This window comes from Trachinotus anak, unplaced genomic scaffold, assembly GCF_046630095.1.
Source record: "Trachinotus anak isolate AG129_WGS33_773 ecotype Australia unplaced genomic scaffold, CSIRO_AGI_Tana_v1 ptg000016l, whole genome shotgun sequence".
NCBI classification, from domain to species: Eukaryota; Metazoa; Chordata; class Actinopteri; order Carangiformes; family Carangidae; genus Trachinotus; species Trachinotus anak.
Genome location: NW_027273867.1, coordinates 1,329,571 through 1,350,276, shown reverse-complemented (window position 1 = coordinate 1,350,276; position 20,706 = coordinate 1,329,571). Strand labels below are relative to the sequence as shown.

Sequence of the window (20,706 nt, the reverse complement as noted above, 5' to 3'; positions counted from 1 at the left end):
AAATCGTAAATCATTTTAGTGTGTCTAGCTTGGCGCTACTGTGGAACGGACAGGGAGACTTCCCAGCTGGGTGTCTCAGTCGATCGCAGGGTATGATCAGAGACCTCTGTTCCTATGGACATGGATTAACATACTTTGTTAAGGTAAGTGCTTTTAGTGTAGAACACAACGTGATAACTGCTGTCAAAATTGTATTTGACGACACAGGCAGCTAAAATGAATTTCGCTTAATTAAACAAGTATTAGCCATTCCTCTGTGTTGTCACATAATGTTAACCTACATGCATGTTAATATGTACGGTCCCAGTTGTCAGCCACACTGAGCCGAATAAATCCAATTTAATAGGTATGATGCAAATTTTAGAATTTTTATGAACACTTGGTGGTAAATTAACAGGCTCTTACCCTCCTTAGAAAGTAGTTGTGTCTCTTATATGAGTGGACACATTCTCTCAATTGTTAATGAGTTATCTCTTATTTTTATCCACAAAAATGTCCACTTATTATGACAATCACCTGTTAATGGAATCCTCTGTCTCCCTCCTACGCAGTAGGCTGTAAACCAATTTTAAAGGTCGTGATTTCGTCGCACTTGAATGCTTTAATGTATGTCATTTATCAAAATATCTTTGTGATTTGTTACAGTTGTTTTGTGACTCCTGTTTGTTTGTTTGCAGAACAAGGATTTATTAAGTTACAGATTTAATTGAAATTCGTCTTATCCACAGTGTAAGAGACACCAGTCTCTGTTGCCAAGCAACACCTTTTTTAAAGCTATATCTCCATGTCAGTCTGCCCGGGTGTTGGAAAAATAGCCCTCCTCTGATCTGTTCCTGAAGACTGGATAATCAGAAAAATCTGGGATATCAGAGGAATTCAAAAGCCTTTATCCAGTTGTTCACTGAATTACACATTGAATAGAAATTAGCTTATGTTGGCTCTTGTTGCGCTACATGTGCAAACGGGCAGCTATCCACCTTGATGTTTTATTTCTCATTCATCTCTCACTTCTAGGATAATGTGAGGATCTGTAGTCCAGAGGGATATGTAATCACTTATTGGGTTTTTTATCTTTTGCAAAGCAATGGGGTGATGGCTGTATGTGTGTTTTGACTCATTATGCATACTGTGTTGACCCCGCCAGGCTTGAGCTGCACTCCCTGGGGGATGAAATCAGCGTGGTGAATATTTGGTAACGACTTGCCCTGCTCTGTATACCAAGATGGGGAACAGATTATCAGATCATCCCTATCTCTTCCCTTGCCTTCCTTCCTTCCAGGCTCTTCACATTGTCATTCTAGGGCTGGACTGTGCAGGCAAGACCACCATACTGTATCGCCTACGTTTCAATGAGTTTGTGAACACTGTCCCAACAAAGGGTTTTAACACAGAGAAGATCAAAGTGTCAATCAGAGGTGGCCGGCAGACAGTGTCCTTCCACTTCTGGGATGTAGGTGGGCAGGAGAAGCTGCGGCCTCTGTGGCGCTCTTATACACGCTGCGCTGATGGCATTGTGTTTGTTGTGGACTCGGTGGATATGGAGCGCATCGAGGAGTCCAAGACAGAGCTGCACAAGATCACACGACTGGCGGAGAACCAGGGTGTGCCACTTTTGGTGGTGGCTAACAAACAGGACCTGAGGAATTCACTCAGTCTTGCTGAGATGGAAAGCATGTTGGCTCTTGGCGAGCTCAGCACTGCCACACCCTGGCAACTTCAGCCTACTTGTGCTATCATTGGTGAGGGATTACAGGAAGGTCTGCAGAAGCTGCATGCCATGATCATGAAGAGGAGAAAGATGCTGCGGCAACAGAAGAAGAAGAGATGATGTACTAAGAGTGGGAAGTATGAAATGTGAGCTGGATCTGAGGCTGCATGAGACATACTGTGAGCTGCGTACAGTCTGCTGGTTCATTGTGCCTGCTATGAAAGAGGCACAGCAATTCCTGTCCAGTTACTCAGCTGCCCCTTTTAGGTCTAATTGGCCAAGTTTGAGGATTCCAGTGGAACTCTTCAGGTCAGCCAGTGTTGGGCTGCCACAGAGGACAGTGGGACTGGTTTTTGGACTCCAACATCCTACTAAGCAACAAGTCATTCTAAAGGCAGTACAGTAATGCTAAAGAGCAGCAAGTTATGAAGTTTACACTGAAGTCTGTAAGAGGGATAATGAGCTCTGTTTTATATTATTTGTGAAAATATATGCTGCTTCTCTGTAAAAAAAAAACAATATGTCTTTATATTTTTATTCAGTGAAAAGAGAAAGAAAATAGTTGATCAAAGCTTTGTATGTCAGTACAGCAGGGGCGGATAGGGTATTGGAAAATTGTACTGTAAAAGTACTGTTTCTCCTCAAGTAGAAGTAAAATTACTTGTGTAAAAATATGTCCTTGTGTACATTACATTCCCTCTCTATAGATGGGCACTTCACAGCCTGTACAATTCAGCTGATTATCAATTATCAATCAATCAAACATACAACCACCTCCCTATGGCAGCTAGAAAAAAAGAGGACAAAATTCAATTAAAAAAAAAGACCAACAATAGATGAAAAGTATATGTATCACTTGGAAGTGCATATACATAGCAGCATTAAGCTACAGCCTGACACTTCTTATATCAGAAATAGCAGAATGAAGCATCACTAAGGCAGAGAGCACAGAGATGTAAACAAGTTTAAAATCCACATTGGCTGCAGCCCACAAACATATAAACTTAACAGAAAGAAAGCCTGCACACAGAGTAGTGCATACACACAATACTAATTTGCCAGGCAACGCAGTAGTTGTCAATGGTCTCTGAGAGCCTTGTGCACCATGAAGTCATAGAGGTAGGAAAGAATAAAACTTGAAATCAAAAATACATAAGAATAAAATTACTGATTTAAAAATACTCAAAAGAGTACACAAAGATTACTTTGTTATAATAACAAGAGTAAGTATAACTTGTCATTTGCACCCCTGCGCTATTGTGACAGTATTTTGTATCCATGTTGCACAATGAGAGTTTAGTCCAGAGGTTTGTGTAAGATTAATGTTGAATGACTAAGTATAAGATGCAAATGTTCAAATGGCTATAGATTTTTTTAAATCTTTACTGTTGGGTAGTGTCTTCCTGTGGGCAAGCCCTGACAAGCCTGACTCCAGACACACTGTGCTTTGAGCACAAGGCTGGCAGTTTCTCCTTATCACAGGACCCCGGGACCGTTGTTGCAATAAATGATTAAAAACAACATTAAAATTAAACCCAGTTTAAAAGGATCATCTAGAGCAATAATTATCGTTTAGTATTGCTTACTGTCAGTGTAAGACAATAAGTTAAAGCAATGTCAGTGCGGAATTGCCAAATAAGTTTGAAGTTATTTTTGACAAGTTAAAACATCACCTGAAATATTATCAGGTTTTTATACTTGGAAACACAAATATTGTTATTGCCCTCAAAAATCTAGCATTGGGGAAGCTATGTTATATGTTTTACTCTCGAGGTATCAGATGCTTCATTTGATAGAATCAGCTTTCCAGGTAACTGCTTATTACCTAGCAGTTTTGTTATAGAAAACGTTTAATATCCTGCACATGCTTTTCTGCAAAGCTCTTTTTTCATTTACCAAAATAAGCTTAAGTTGTCAAATTTTATATTTATAAGTGTAAGCAAAAGCTTTTCTTAAATAAAAGTCTAAATCGCTCAAAATTATGATTAAAGTAGAATCTATCTCATAAAAGAATAAATAAACAATATTATGATGTAATTCAACTTGACAGTTTTTGTTATTCTCACATATTTTGTTTAATACCCAAAAAAAAGTTTTGTGGTTTGATCTCCAGCCTTAAATGTTATTGCTGAACTGTTGGGATTGATTTTAATTTCTTTTTCTTACACTTGACATAGAGAGCATTGGTTTGCTGGCCCTGCCATAGATTCAGTTTGTCTCATTTTCTTTAGTTGCTCTCTCTGTTGTTGGCTACTTAGACAAGCAAAGTGGACAAACCAAAAAATGAATAGTAGTTCAATGAAACATGAATTTAAAATCAGTCAGAGAGGCACAAGTTGTCTCCATGTGGCTGTAAAAGTCGAGAATTATTGGCTGGAGGAAGCTGTGACTTCATCATAGCTCCCTGTAGATCCTTTTTGTGGATGTATAAATCAGCTGATTGACAGGTCCATGTGGCCCAGCAGAAATAGTGTCTGTCCTCAGATACAGGACTCAGAGCCAGCTTCATCTATCTGACGACAAGCAGCAGAGCTGGCGTGTGAATGCACTTTAGTTGTCATTTTCCTGGATTTCAAATGGACACTGACAGAGTTCTGATTCTGAAACAGAATAAAGTCAAATATTTCTTCAAAAGAAGTGTTTTCACATGTCCTGACTAGAAGTTGTAATTCATTATTTTTCCACCACGTTGATGCTTCCGGTGTCTGTTTGCTTAAGTTCATATCTAGTATTTGTTTAAATGCCATTGTTATTTATTTATGAGCTAAGTGTTTTGATTTAAAAGTTCAGTCACTGCTGACCAGCTATCACCGGCTCATCCTGCTTCAGTGTCTCTCATCCCGAGGGCGGGCTGCTTGTTCTGCTCCGGTGGAGAACTTGTACATGTGCCACTGGGCCAAGCTCACTGACCCTGCAGAGCAGAACAAGGATTGATGTCACCACCTGTGGTTAGCGGGCTAGCTGTTAACAATGGGCTACTTAGCAGTGATTTAACTTTTAAAATTAAATATCTAAATATAGCACCTTTTAATGATGCAATCTATATGATTCAGCATATTTAGCTCATATGCCTAAGAAAGATAATCCACGATTTAAGATGGTCATATTGCCCACTGCTAATGTGGACCATTACTTTGCTTTGTTTTGTTTATTTGATCAAACAGTTGTTTACAAGTTTAAAGAATTTAAGAATTTTAATTCATAAAAATTTCTTTTGGTGTATGTGCTTAAAACTTAAATTAATTAAACAAAGATATTGCAACATTAGTACATCCCATTCTCGAAAATGCGGTATCTCAGTAGCGCCTTGAGGGAACTTATTCAAATTTGGCATAAACATTAATTTTGCCTCAAGGATGGGTCAAGGTCATGCTTACCTCACAAAACAAAGTTCTGGTCTTGTGAACGCAGTAATGCCTTGAGGGAATTTCTTCAAATTTGGTAGAAATGTTCACTTGGACTCAAGGACTAACTGATCAAAGGTCAAGATCAAGGTTTTGTATGGTGGCCCTGAAGGTCAAAACACAACAACATTAACAACATTAACATTTCAGAAAACAGAAAACACCTCCATTCTTTCAAACTCAGTTTGAAATTCCCTCAGAAACACTGTTTCACGAAGAAGAAGCAGGAAATGACATGCAATTGTTGACAGGGACTCTGTCCAGTCACAGACAAGAGGTGCTTTCCTGCCCTTTCCATAATCTGAATTGTTGTTTTGTTTTCTGAATTGTTTTTTTGTGAAATGTTGTTTTGTTTTGTGAAATGTTGTTCTGTTTTCTGAATTGTTGTTTCAGTTTGTGAAATTGTGTTGTGTTTTGACCTTCAGGGCCACCGTAGTTTGAATGTGATATCTCAAGACCACCTTGATGGAATTTCTATGGATTTTGCAAAGATTCACTCGGACTCAAAGATGAACTGATTTGATTTTTGTGGTCAAAGGTCAAGGTTCAAGGTCACAGTGATCTCACGTTCTTGTGAATGCAATATATCAGGAGGGAATTTCATCTGTGACAAACACTAATTTTTACTCAAGCATAAGCTATTTAAGCTGATCACAAAATACATTTTTGGTCATAACTCACAATTTCATGCACTAATTATGACACAATTTACCAAACATGTCTATAAGGATAAAATGAAAAGATAAGATTTTATATCCAAATGGTCAAAGGTCAACTTCACATCATAATGTTCACAAAAACTCTGCCCATTATTTAGTGCTGGAAGGGGAGATTGTGACCATATTTCTTGCAACTTGGCTGGTTGGCGGAGACATTCAACTGCAAGACGGTAATCTTAGTTTTTACTTCTGGAACAGAAAGGTCCTGCTTTTATGTCAGCACTGTACAGCAAGAGATTTACAAGATGATCCACATCATTTGTAGATCTTGTTGAATGAGGTATCAAGCCATCCAACAATAGAGCAAGGGCTGCCTACTGCAGAGCAGAGTTACTGCTGCTAGATGGACAACTACTTGAAGCATTCTTTTCTCTGAGTTTTTCAGACGCTGTTTTTTTTTTTTTGTTTTGTTTTGTTTTTTCTGCACTAATTGTTATGTTATAATATGTACTTCGTGTAATTCCAGTCAGCAACAGTCTTCTGCTGTTGCAGTTATAAACAATGATAAAGATACAAACACAGAAATGGTAAATGGGGGGCCAGAGTGTGGGACTGAACCAAATGTAGTTTGATGGGGAGATGTGAGGGGGATGAAGGCCACACAGAACCACAGTGGGCTACATATATAAATAGTAACAGGGGTGAGTGGAATCAGGTGTCTGCTAATGTGACTTTACCAAGGCTCTCAAATTATCAGCCCAGGGACTAATTTGCCCTATGGAGACAGTTTCTCAGTGTCCTCAATGTAGTTAAATCCTGCCCACAATTTGAGTAATTTTATCCTCAGCATCAAAGATATAAAGATAAAAACAATTTAAAAAAAAATAAAACAATAAAAAAACAATCTTATGTGCATTTGTTGATCCTCTGGAGATGACCACTTGACCCATGGTCTGTGACGTACTTAAAACGGGTCAGTTTGTGAAAGAAGGGTCCTTTGTCTGTTTCTTCTCAAATTGATAGTTTGATGATGGGGAGAGTAAGAAAGTGTCAATTTCATGTCCATAACTCTGCGTGTCCTTCCTATGAACTTCTTTTAATGGCTTGTGACTGATGCCAGCCAGGTACTCCACTACAGTTTTTTTTTAATATATTTTTTTTACTGAGTTTGCAATTCAATCATATTTCTTTTTAAAGTTTTCTTTGAATTAAGCAGTTGTTTCAAGGGATACTACTATAAACCAAACTAACTCAACTCAGATGAAGTTGTTTAGTTTACCGTCTCCAACATAATTTTTTATCTAGAATTAGTTATCGCATTAAATAGTTATTCCCAATTCTGTGAGATTATTAGAACATTACTTCCCTGTAAAAAATTCCATTAAAATCCCCAAATTCTTGGGAATAATACAGTGGTGCGGCAGAATTGTGCCAAACAGTTGTTTCTCTGAAATGGATTAGGAGGCTGCAGTGTTATAGCAGGCCAGCTTTATTTGCACCTTTCAAACGTAGTTCAATTTTGTGTGTGTGTGTGTGTTAGTCTGTGTGAATGCAGTGGGTTGAAAATGATTGGGAAAAGTAAATCATATTACATGTTACATGCATAGTGCAGACCACTTACACAGATAGATTTCTTAAATTATGTTTGAAAACAACCAAACCCATACTTACCTTCGCCCATCGTCTTACCAACCCAAAACCCACTTTTTCAGACTCTGTACCTCCACCACAGGTTGTTAGGCCCAGAGAAAGGCCAGAAACACAAAATGATGCTGATAAAGGTTGATGCTTCTCAAGCAACACAAACTGTCTATGAATATCAAAAAGGACACATACAACCTCATATTCCAGTTCAGACTGAGAGCAGTCAGAATCACAGAATGACAATGATTGTCAGCATGATGTAGGTTACCTCTTGGTGCATGATAGCCCTTTTACTGTAACTCTATACATATACTCTATAATATATCTTTTGATAGGGGCCCTCCACTTCATTGATGTGAAGGACACATCAATATCATTGAATAGAAGAGATGTTTGACGGGGATGATCAGAAAACAACAAGTTATCTTGGATCAAATTGGTAAAAACTGCATGAGCTGATGCTGACAGATGACATAGGAAATATTCCAAGTTACTCAACACTTCTAAATTTCTCAAACAAGTGACTGGCATGGAGCCACTTTTTTCTGTCAGCCCATCATCAGAGAGATGGAAGGCGGGGTTGGAATGGCACACAGCAATGGTATAGCAGGAGGGAGCAGAGGAACATTACTCTCTCTGGAGAAGTAATGCTTGAGCATGTTAACATGGTAAACTCTGGGTTTTCTTTCTTTTTTTTTTTTTTTTTTTTATCAGGGGTTGTCATTGTTTTTTTTCTTTCCACTAGATGGACCAGAAAACTGGGACATAAAGCCACTGGGCCTATAAAGCCCTCCTTTATTGCAGTGATGGCAAAATTGCCTCCCCTTTTTCTTTGTTTGACATGATTATTGGAGCCCTTTAAGTTGGCAGGTTGTACGTCCTGAATGCTGCCAAAAAGTGGATCTGAGGCAATTTTGACTTCCCTTTCAAAGAAGGTAACAAGGTCCAGTTCCCTCTTGCAAATCACAAACAACAGTCCTCCATTTCCCTCTTAATTTGTAAAAAAAACTCTTCTTTCATGTTAAATGGTAAGCTCTGATGAAAGATCTGTACTGAAGAGGGTCTCCATCAAACAGGGATATTTCTTGATAGGACACAGGATAGATTTTGCTGGAATGCCAGAGCAGTTATGCCATTTTGTCTTTGCATAAAGTTGACAATGTCATTCTAACAACTAACATTGATCTGACTTTGTGCCATCTCTTTAATTTGATATCTGTATGAGATGTCAGGTGATATGACCTCATCGAATATGTGGGCGTGTTCCCAAGGCTGATCAGGACTATGACTTTTTGTTTGTATTTGGGCAGTAATAGAAATTGGAAGCTAAGAGACAAAACTGGAAATGGAATAAAATCGCAGACAGTAAATACGGTGGACTATGGGACTATGGGAAGGATTTTGGTTATAGCCTTTCTTCTTGTTATTCCACCTGGACACATCATCAGCCAAGTACACTGATTCACTTTCAACCACTGATAAAATAACCAGCACAGAGATAATTTTACCCATTTCACCCGTTGTTGAACAGTGAGGGGTTGATCTGTATTTTGTACAAATTTACAATGACCGAAAAATATTCTCAAATAGGCTTTCTTGGGAAAACATAATTTCCAGTAGCTGTCTGTGCTGTCATTTGATTGTTTGTTTGACACATGCAAAAAAAAGGCCTGGCTTACATAATTCAAAGGTCCCATATTGATCCTGAGCTCTAGAGCTGAGAGAAAAGATGAGTGTTACAGCAGAGCTCCTGATAAACTGGTTCACTCAGATAATTCTGTTTAGATACTGCACTTACCTGCATTAATGATTATCATTCAGACACAGCAGGAACATCTATCACTTTATCTTTATTTTATGTACATATAGAAAATGTTTGGCACATTTCTTTTTAAAGTACATTATATATTTTTTGTCTGAAATTTGAATGGTTCTATGACTTACCAGTTACTATTTTACATTGATAAACTGAAACATAAAAGGCAATCTTGGTGCTTCTTCACATTCATCAGGAAACTTATTATTCCATGGCAAACCAAGATTAAGCAGGACCCAGACAGGACAAAGTCATTCTGATGTCATCCACCACTGTCTCTACAATGACAGTGGATGTTATCACCGCTCATGTTTGGGCATAATGTCTCTTCTGTCCACTGCCATACCAGGTCTTCTCAGCTCCTTAGGGGATACGTCCGCATAAAACTCAGCAACCACAGGGCAATGATCTGAAGCCACACCACCCCATGACCAGTTATCTGGGATCCAGGGGTTGGTCAAGCCCTCCCGCACTACCATGCAGTGGCCTGTCAGAAGAAAAGACACAAAGAGCTGGGAAGTCAGCAGGAATGTGAGACTGCATACCAGGTCGATTATCATACTGACACAGACACAATGTACCAAAGTATGCTCACTCTGAAGTAGGGCTGAATGATATGCAACAAAATCATTTTGCAATGATTTTGACAGATATTTTGATTGCAATGTGCGTCACGATTTTAGTGAGAATTTTTGAATTTCCCTTTCACTGAAAAAAATATAGAAATGATGCTGATGTGGTTTTTCCTGGGGTCTGTACCACACAGAGATGTTCCCTTATATCTAGAGAATATGATTTGTGCATTTCTGTGGCACCAAAATGCTTCATTTATAATGGTGCCTTTATCAAAAAACTGCAGTTCCTGCGATTTGGAAATTGCACTTGGCCATATTGTGATTTCAATAATATTTCAATTAATTGTTAAGCCCTTCTCTGAAGTGAAGTTTGATCTGACAAAAGCTGCTGTAGCTTACATCCAACTATCATGAAAAACAAGCTCATTACAATTATATATGAACATTAGAGATTGAGATTGCAGCAAGATCACCAGTAGCCAGGTCAAGTCAGACTTAAAACACAAAAATGAAGACTTACAACTTGACTTGGATTTGACTATTGTGACACTTGGTTTACTTGAGACTTTAATACAAAACCATCCAAGATATGAGTTTGACCTGTTAAAATCCATTTACTCCAATTAGTTATGCAAAAAACTTACATAGCTTGAAGAAAAAATTCTGAAGCTGTGTATTTTAATGGTCAGCATTTAGAGTTCTCAAAGACTTGACTTGAACTTAGCCCCAAGAACTCAAGACTAGACTTGAATTTCTCTAAAATAACACGACTCAACTTTCACTTTGATTTGATTTTTGACTTTGACTTGAGACTTTACTTGGACTTGTCTGTAACAACTCAAGACTTGTTTTGGACTTGCCTCAAATGACCCAGGATGTGACTAACTCAGAATTACTCAAGATTTAACTTGAAAGAACTTGTATTAACTGGCTTTGCCTTGACACTTGTTTCAAATGACTCAAGACTTTACTTGAACTTGCCTCAAATGACGTCGGACTCAACTTGGAATTTTCTCAAATAGCTTGTGACTTGATGTAGATTTGTTTCAAGTGACTGACTTGAGACTGGACTTGGACCTCCTATGAATTCATTTAAATTTTGAAGTCAAATTTTAAGCTTTACCACTCTTCAAAAACACCCATACTGTATACCCACCGGAACAGATCTTCTTGAGAGAGCGACTGACCCAGATGTTATCCAGGCAGTGGGTGCCCTGTGGTGAGCGGGTGCTGATGTTAGTGAACTGGGTGGATGGTACCAGGGCACAGAGCTTCTCTTTTCTCAGTATGTCCAGCTCAGAGCTCTGAGGGGGGGAGCCAAAATCTCCTAGCACCACCAACTCCTTCTCATCTGCAGAGAAAGATGTGAAGAAAATGTAAAAATAAAAATAATTTACCGTCATGCAGAGCTATAGGATGCACAGGACATGATCTGTCTGAAACCACTTAAGTTTTGATCCATCTTTTCCTTTTTGGGAAAATTGTGTGAATCCACCCATCATACATGTTTCTAACATGCAAAATCTAGAAGAGTTGATCTTGGATGTAACAGACTGACCTTTGAGTATCTCCTGTATACTTGGGGAGATGTGCTGACACTTGACTTCATCTGTGTTGTAGATCTTGCCGTTGGACTCTCCTGGTGAGGCTGTGGCCTGCATGTGGACGTTCACCACTGTCAATTCGTATGAACCAACCTAATGGAAAACATCAGTAATTTGATTCTGGTCAGAAATATTTTAACTTCTAAATAAAATATGATACAAAACACAAGGATATACATGAGATATACAGCTTACTCTCTTTCTCTAACAATAATGTTTTTTGTGCAGTCACAGTGACCTTGACCTTTGATCTTTGACCACCAAAATCTTTTCACGAGGTTCATGAGAATGGGACAGATGGACGAAAGATGGACACCTCAAAAACATAATGCCTCCGGCCCTGGCTATCACCGGGAAGGGGGCATAAAAACATTAATTTTATCAAGGTATTGAATTCTTCTAGTTCATTATACGTCAGTGTACACAATAAGAATCAGGACGCCTCTGCAGGAATCAATCTGTGAATCAATCAGACTACAGTGTCAAATAAAAAAACTGTAGAGGTTTTCTGGGGAAGTTGGGGTGACAGTCAGAGTCTCAGTCTGACAAAAGATAAGGAAAACCAGAACAACCCTACAGAGGACATGAAACCTCATACCAACCCTCACTACCCAGGTATACACAGGCCGGACACACAAAATAACAGGCAAGCCCAATCCCAAATCCCACAGACTATTGAACTAGAGCAGTGAAAATCCAGACAATGCAATCTATCTATACATATATATATATAAATACACACATATACACTGTGTATATATATATATACACACTGCCCCCTGATGGGGGGGTATCTCAGTCCTGTCTGTGTCCGTGAGCCACGCTTGGAGAGTCAAAAAAGAAGTCTGTTTGGGCTGTGTAGGTCCCCTAAGTTTGAGTCAGAGTGATATGTCTTGTGCAGCAAAAAAGCTGTGTAGAGCCCATCAGGAGGCCAGAGAATCACGTCCTCTGCTCGGTGTAGTGAGGCTGCTAGCTCCCAAGAGTTGCCAGCCAGGATGATCTTGGCTGAGATGGACAGGCAAAGACCGGATGGCTATGGAGATGAGTGGGATCCAGTTTGCAGGGATGAGCGGTCTAGCAAAACATGGACGTGCGGCAGACAGACAAGTCACTTCTGGGATGCGTCTGTGATGGGGTATGCCCATGACTTTTTTAACTCTCCTCCATTTCTGAATCAGGGTGTGAGTGTGTTAGACATAGGTGTGTTCGGGGGCTTGAACCCCCCGTGTGACCTTGATCTTTGACCACCAAAATGTAATCAGTTCATCCTTATGTCCAAGTCAATGTTTGCAAAAAAATTTTTTTAATTCTCTCAAAGCATTACTGAGATATCACATTCACAATGCCAAAACCATGTTTTATGAGGTCACTGAGACCTTGACCACTGACCTTTGACCATCAAAATCTAATCAGTTTATTCTTGAGTTCAAGTAAATGTCTGTGCTAAATTTGAAGAGATTCCCTTAAGGAGTTCCCAAAATATCATGTTCAGCAGCTATCTTTGGGTCTGCTATCTTGTGTAGTTCCTTTGTTTACTGCCATCTTGTCTGTTGTCTTCCTTGTTCCAGATTGGTAGTTCACATTGACAGGACAATATACTGTCTGTGCTTTTGTAAAAAGGCCAAGATCTGTCTGATACATTGGCAAACAAACCTTATCTGACCACTACAGCTTGGTTTTGGAATAAATCATTACTTACCAAAAAGTGAGCTAGGTAGAGTTTTGGGTAGGTATGATTCCCATTGCCACTGACAACAGGAGACTCCAGGACCACAGCATCCTTCAGGTCAATACCAGACGAAGTGTCCCACAGATAACCAGAGTAGCTCACTCCCTAGGTATAGAAGATCATTGGATTATTTTTTTAAGATGATTTTGCTGACTTTCGTAACACCACCCCACCACTACTAATGAATTGCTTATGCAAATGTTGTCTGACCATGGCTTGGGTGGCTTCTATAGTACTACTACTTGAGCCTTGAGGTAATCCTCTGTTGGACAACAGTATTCTGTGTTAGCAGGTCTAATTTTGAGATGTATTATAGATAAAATGTCAGCTAACTCGGCTTAGTCACAGTTATCCAAATGCAAGAGTTTCTGCTTATTAAAAAGACAGTTCTGAGCCATGATTAGCCCCATTCAAGACCATCTTACAATGTGTGAAGATAGTCCTGTCTGATGACTATTAGTGGTGGGAGGTTCAAGTGTTATCTTTCCTTGGTATATACTGTTTGTGGCCCTCTAAATGTAGCAAGAATTTTGAGTAGCTTACTTTGTGTTTTCCAGTATAGAGTGTTGCGCACCTTTCAACCCACCAAGTGCATAGCACACTAACTTGATATATGAGGGGAAGTAATGCAACTTGACTCATTAGCCTCCCAAAATACCTGTGTGGAGTTTGCATGTTTTCCCTCTGCCTTTGTGGGTTCCCTCCTGGTACTCCAGCTTCCTCCCACAGTAGGTTCATTCTAAAGTGCCCATAGATGTGAATGTGAGCGTAAGTTGTTTTTTATCTCTATATGTCAGTGCTGGTGACCTGTCCAGCGATGCGTGTGTGTATATGGATTTGTAGTACTGGCGACCTGTGCAGTGCTATGATACTGGCCCTGCCCTCGTCCAATGTCAGCTGGGATTGGCTACAGGTACCCACAACCCTATAAGGATAAGCGGTATGGCTAATGGATGGATGGATCCTCCCAAAATATTAAGCTGTGCAGTTAAAGTCAGACGATCACATACACTTAAGTTGAAGTCATTAAAACTCATTTTTAACCACTCCACAGATTTCATGTTATCAAACTATAGTTTTGGCAAGTTAAGGGCATTGTTTACTGACAGACTGTTTCACTTTTAATTCAATGTATCATATTTCTAGTGGGTCTTAATTCAATATATCACAATTCTAGTGGGTCAGAAGTTTACATACACTAAGTTGACTCTGCCTTAAAATTGCTTGGAAAATTCCAGAAAATGGTGTCATGACCTGGGTCACAAATGGGTCTTCCAAATGGACAGTGACCCAAAGAATATTACCAAAGTTGTGGCAAAATGGCTTAAGGATGACAAAGTCAAGGCATTTAAGTGACCATTGCAAAGCTCTGACTTCAATCCAATTGAAAATTTATGCACAGAGCTGAAAAGGCATTTGTAAAGAGACCAACAAACCTGACTCAGTTACATCAGTTCTGTCTGGAATGGGCCAAGATTCCAGCAACTTATTGTGAGAAACTTGTGGAAGGCTACTTGAGACATCTGACCCAAATTAAACAATTTACAGGCAATGATACCAAATACTAACAAAGTGTATGGTAACTTCTGACCCATTGGGAATGTGAAATAAATAAAGAAATAAAAGCTGAAGTAAATCATTCTCTCTACTATTATTCTGACATTTCATATTCATAAAATGAAGTACAGATCTTAACCTACCTAAGACAGATAATGTTTATTAGGCATAGATGTCTGAGTTTGAATGTATTTGGCTAAGGTGTTTGACTTCATCTGTAGGCTACATTTTGAAATTGTGAAACTGTGAAATCAGTATGTGTGAAAGCTGGTATTACCAGCAGCTGTGTCAAGTATATGGGTTTGTAGTACTAAACGGACTCAGTAGTGAGTGTGTGCACCTACAATAAGCCCAGAGGGGAAAATGTGTCACTCAGTGACCACATGCACTGCTTACAGCAAGCTAAATTTTATCACACAGTACTTTAAGATTTAAGGTTGTATTACTTTGATTTATATAGCTGGCAGTTAGTTTGGCAACATACAATGGGCAGCTGTGGCACAAGAGGTAGAAAAGACTGTCCATTAATCAGAGGGTGGGTAGTTTGGCCCCCTGCTCCTCCAGTCCACATGTCAAGGTGTTCTTGGGCAAGATACTGAACCCTAAACTGCCCCCAATGTATCATTGTGTGTGTGGCTTGTAGCGTAAAGCACTTTGAGTGGTTGACTAGACTAGAAAAGTGTCCATTTACCATAAAAGACAAGTAGGCAAAAGAAAGGCACAGGATTTTTCATTGTCAGATTTAGAGTGTAATGTATAGCCATTTCCAGGATGCAGTATGTGCTCATGTAAAAACTGCAAGTAGAAATTTTTCAGTTTGGCCAGCACTCGCGACCAAAGAAAGGTTTAAGGAAGCACTGATGCAATGCTCTTTATCAGAGGAGGGGAACTACGCATAGATTTGCCAAATCAACCAGTTAGTCTTCATCTTTTCTCTGGTAAAAACAAAAAAAAACACAGTTTGAAAGTAGGGGTGGGCAATATATCGAATATACCTCATATATCGTGGCTTGTTCCATGTGGGATGCTGTAAATTACTATATCGTGAACATCAAGTATAAATTGTCATGTAATTTTTTTAAGATGCCCATATAAAATTTGCTTTGGTGTTTCGCTCCTCTCACTTTCCCTTTTAGCACTCTCTCTCACAGACACACTCCCCTGCCCATCCAGAAAACTCTCCTGGATCCCTCTTCTCTTCCGGCTCTCAACGAAGGCGGACGCATCTTCCCCCTCTCTCCTCTCCCTTTTTTTTCCCCTGCTTTGCATCTCACGTCTCGTCCTGTCTTGTCTAAACCTTGGAAGCCTCTCTCCGCACTGCTGTCTAAATCTAAAATCATGGAATTGGTCAACTGGTCTCTCAACGCAATTGACAGGATCTTCTCGACGAGAAGCTCGGGTTCGGGGGAACCTGTCTGCCCTGGCGGAACGTACGCCGCTGGTTACATGAGGGACTCCTGGGAGCAGTGGAGGGTCGTGTGCCTGGCGATTCTTTCCGTTGAGGACATCGAAGATCTCTACAGATTCGGAATTGTGATATCAGGTTTTCTGCTGATTGGATTAGGCATTGCCCTGGTGTATCGGAAAATTCGGAAGACGGTGACAGAAGTCCAAATCCCCACGCTGCCCGACATAATTGATGGAGTGAGTAAAGCTGTAAGCACTCAGACTGTGATTGTGAACCGCAACTTGGGAACCACCTTGGAAGGAGCTGTCAACACCCTGTCTGTGGCAATAGACAGAGCTGTTAACGCTCAGACTGTGGTCATAAATCGCAATATGGGCAACATCTTGGAGAAGCTTTCAGCTTTGCAAAGGAGAAAGGATGAAGATGACCAGAATGGACAAACAGAGTAAGTCATGTCTATTGAAATACGACTGCTCGCCCTAACCCAAACAATCATAATCTAATCTGCGTTCCGGCCCCCGCAGCCAGCTGGAACGACTCCCCCACAAGATCGCTGCAGTGAGACGCTTCTACACCCCCCCCCCCCCTTCCTCCACGGACACCTGTTGATTGTTGACTCCGTCCAGGACCCGATCAAGGATGTCTCCATGGCAACTTGCTGTGTTATCGCGATGACACCCTGCGAACTGAGGCACTGATTGTGAACTAGACGAAGCGACTCTCCAGGCCTATGCACACACACACATTCACGGACACCTCTTACATGTACATATGCAACACACACCACAACCCCCAACCCCATCCCACGCCTTCACCGCTTCTTCCCATCCAGTGCGGCGGGCGGGGTCCGATGGCGGCGCCTTAATGGCAGCGGCTAAGGCTGCCTGTCTGTACTGGAACCACCTCCTCCCCCCTTCCCCCCCTCGTTTGCGTCGATATGTTGTAAAATGTGCTTATATATGCTTATGTTGCCGAGGGTTTTTTTTTACAAAATCCACACTGTTATTTCTTTTTTTTCTCCTCTCCTCTCCACATGTTTCTCCCCCCCCCCTTTTCGCTACAGTCATCCTGTTATGTTATGTGTTGACGGGGTGATTGTTGTAATTTCGCTGCAATTGTACTTGTACTGTTACAGTGACAATAAAGCCACATCCGATCCGATGTGATGTAGGTGAGGTGTGTGTGTGTGTGTGTGTGTGTGTTATATCACAATGTTACTTGTAGGCCATATTGTCCAGCCCTATTTAAAAGCACTATAACCAAGTACAAAGCTCACCTTTGTTTCATTTAAAGTTTGTTCTCTTTCATCCTTCCTGACCGCCAGAGGCAGTCCTATAAGCACTGGATATTCTGGTATTTTTTGTTTGTTTACAGCTAAATAGTAGCACTTTACGCAGGCTACTCTGTTGTGGTTATTGAAATACTGTTTGTGAAGGCAGTGCTCTCATTGCGTGTGATAAGCTGTGGTACTTTTTGTTGTTTGCAGATAAAGAGTAGAAAAAAGCCAGTCTAACTACAGTAGTTATTGATGACAGTACTTGTTGGTGGAGGGCAGAGTTTTCACTTCTGCTTCTAACATATGTGATTTATTTCTTTTTGTTGGCAGTCATCAGTTGTGTTCTTACTTAAGCTGACTTCTGCTGGAGGCCCCCTTTTGGCCAGCAAGGACGTGGTTCTCTCTGCTGCACAAGCTCTGCCGCAGCTTGCCATGGCACCTCCCCGACAAGAAAGATCTCCTATCCTAGTTAGGAGGTCAGATTTGGCATCCCAATCCTTGTCGCCTTCAACTGTAGGTTTGTGGGTCTCTTGGAGCCCCAAGAGCTCCAGTCTGGGACCTGCCCCTAGTGTTGGATGCTGTATGCTCGCCTTCGTTTGAGCCCCTGGCACAGGCGGAGCTGAGGTGGGCGTCTATTAAGACAGCATTCCTCCTTGTCATTACTGCAGCCAAGTGTGTCAGTGAACTGCATGCTCTGTCAGTGAGTGAGCCATGTCTACAGTGCATCCGGAAAGTATTCACAGCGCTTCACTTTTTCCACATTTTGACAACACCCCATAATGACAAAGTAAAAAAAGTTTGCTTGAAACTTTTGCAAATTTATTAAAAATAAAAAACAAAAATATAACATGTACATAAGTTTTCACAGCCTTTGCTCAATACTTTGTTGAAGCACCTTTGGCAGCAATTACAGCCTCAAGTCTTTTTGAGTATGATGCCACAAGCTTGGCACACCTATTTTTGGGCAGTTTCTCCCATTCTTCTTCGCAGAACCTCTCAAGCTCCATCAGGTTGGATGGAGAGCGTTGGTGCACAGCCATTTTCAGATCTCTCCAGAGATGTTCAATTGGGGTAAAGTCTGGGCTCTGGCTGAGCCGCTCAAGGACATTCACAGAGTTGTCCCAAAGCCACTCCTTTGTTATCTTGGCTGTGTGCTTAGGGTCGTTGTCCTGTTGGAAAATGAACCTTCGCCTCAGTCCGAGGTCCAGAGCGCTCTGGAGCAGGTTATCATCAAGGATGTCTCTGTACATTGCTGCATTCATCTTTCCCTCGACCCTGACTAGTCTCCCAGTTCCTGCTCCCGAAAAACATCCCCACAGCATGATGGTGCCACCACCATGCTTCACTGTAGGAATGGAATTGGCCAGGTGATGAGCGGTGCCTGGTTTCCTCCAGACATGACGCTTGGCATTCAGGCCAAAGAGTTCAATCTTTGTTTCATCAGACAGAGAATCTTGTTTCTCATGGTCTGAGAGTCCTTCAGGTGCCTTTTGGCAAACTCCAGGCGGGCTGTCATGTGCCTTTTACTGAGGAGTGGCTTCTGTCTGGCCACTCTACCATACAGGCCTGGTGGAGTGCTGCAGAAATGGTTGTCGTTCTGGAAGGTTCTCCTCTCTCCACAGAGCAACGCTGGAGCACTGTCAGAGTGACCATCGGGTTCTTGGTCACCTCCCTGACTAAGACCCTTCTGCCCCGATCCCTCAGATTGGCCGGGCAGCCAGCTCTAGGAAGAGTCCTGGTGGTTCCAAACTTCTTCCATTTACAGATGATGGAGGCCACTGTGCTCATTGGGACCTTCAATGCTGCAGAAATCTTTCTGTACCTTCCCCAGATCTGTGCCTCGATAGAATCCTGTCTCGGAGGTCTACAGACAATTCCTTGGACTTCATGGCTTGGTTTGTGCTCTGACATGCACTGTCAACTATGGGACCTTATATAGACAGGTGTGTGCCTTTCCAAACCACGTCCAATCAACTGAATTTACCACAGGTGGACTCCAATCAAGTTGTAGAAACATCTGAAGGATGATCAGTGGAAACAGGATGCACCTGAACTCAATTTTGAGTGTCATGGCAAAGGCTGTGAATACTTATGTACATGTGATTTTTTTTGTTTTTTATTTTTTATATGTTTGCAAAAATTTCAAGCAAACTTTTTTCACTTTGTCATTATGGGGTATTGTGTGTAGAATTTTGAGGTAAAAAATTAATTTAATCAATTTTGGAATAAGGCTGTAACATAACAAAATGTGGAAAAAGTGAAGGGCTGTGAATACTTTCCGGATGCACTGCAAGTTGGAGCCCAGATAACTTAGGTGTCACTTCATGGCCAAATACAGCATTTCTTCCCATGGTGCTGTCACATTTACACCTCAACCAGGCTATTGGTTGGCGCGGTTTAAGGTCTAGGTTGCTGTGTCCGTTTAGGGCCCTTGGAGCCTATGTTGATGCTACTGCAACTGTCTGGTGATCTGAACAGCTCTTTGTTTGTTATGATGGTCCCAGGTGAGGTGGTGCTCTTTCCAGGCAGCGCATGTCCCACTGTATTGTGGATGTTACTGCTCAAGCGAATAATCAGGTTCTGCCAACTAAAGTCAAGTGCCACTCTACCAGGAGTGTCTCCACATCATGGGAGGCCTTGAGGGGTGTGCCCTGTTCTACAGGGTGAAGGTCACCACCCCACCTGTTCTGGGTATGGTGCTTCTACCAAGTTCCTCTTTATCTACTCTGTGGGGTATGTACTCAAATTCCTCATGACATTTTTGGTATCAGTCATCAAGTGCTTAAAGCACCACCTCTGGCAGTCAAGAAGGATAAAATAGAATGAAAGTTACAAATGTAATTACGGTTCTATGAATCCTGGATGACTGTCAGAGCATTCAGTCACTCAGAATCCTTATGTGCTTGTGAGAAGGCTCTGTAGGAACAGACTCTCTGATGACACCAGAAGATATAGCCTCTCTGGGGTTATCTGGTGTCACAGGCGACATTGTTGATATAAAGTACTTGACCTGCACATACACAAGATGGAAGATCCAGTGCTTAAAGTACTGCCCCTGGTAGTCATCCAGGATTCATGGAACCGTATTTACATTCATAACTTTTGTTTTCAAGCGCGGTGACAAAGACAAGATTCACAATGGTGAGGAATAATATATTACTATTACTATATATCATTATTACTACTTTCATGCATAACTTTTCCAAGAGATAGAGATCAGAAACAGCCAGCTCGTCCTACATTTTTACATACTTTCTTATTATCATTTAAAATATTCAGCTTTTTCAATGAAAGAAAATGTTTTGCTGTTCAAATGAATTGACAGA

The 20,706-nt window shown here is 40.9% G+C and overlaps 2 protein-coding genes across 4 annotated transcripts in view; one reads left to right on the top strand and one right to left on the bottom strand.

The window, feature by feature from the left end:
* Nucleotides 1-3,745, top strand: LOC139633783 (ADP-ribosylation factor-like protein 4A). Of its 2 annotated transcripts, none has more exons than XM_071499710.1 (2): nt 1-143; nt 1,280-3,745. In XM_071499710.1, exons 1-2 carry the CDS (start codon nt 93-95, stop codon nt 1,826-1,828), a joined length of 600 nt encoding a protein of 199 aa, XP_071355811.1. In that variant the 5' UTR covers nt 1-92; the 3' UTR covers nt 1,829-3,745. The 2 variants fall into 2 exon arrangements, with proteins under 2 accessions (XP_071355811.1, XP_071355810.1); XM_071499709.1 differs by having other exon boundaries at nt 5-143; nt 1,145-3,745.
* Nucleotides 3,746-9,246: 5,501 nt separating this feature from the next.
* Nucleotides 9,247-20,706, bottom strand: part of eepd1 (endonuclease/exonuclease/phosphatase family domain containing 1) — a 30,901-nt gene continuing 19,441 nt past the window's right edge. For both annotated transcript variants that reach the window (XM_071499707.1, XM_071499708.1), the window contains exons 5-8: nt 13,110-13,244; nt 11,365-11,503; nt 10,963-11,157; nt 9,247-9,718 (exon numbers count right to left, since the gene is read on the bottom strand). In XM_071499707.1, the coding sequence (XP_071355808.1) occupies nt 9,531-9,718; nt 10,963-11,157; nt 11,365-11,503; nt 13,110-13,244 (657 nt within the window). In that variant the 3' untranslated portion in view covers nt 9,247-9,530. The remainder of the gene's footprint in view (nt 9,719-10,962; nt 11,158-11,364; nt 11,504-13,109; nt 13,245-20,706) is intronic.

What these genes read in the sequence shown, in the direction of transcription:
- LOC139633783 (XM_071499709.1), top strand. Translation starts at nt 1,223, where the DNA reads ATGGGGAACAGATTATCAGATCATCCCTATCTCTTCCCTTGCCTTCCT.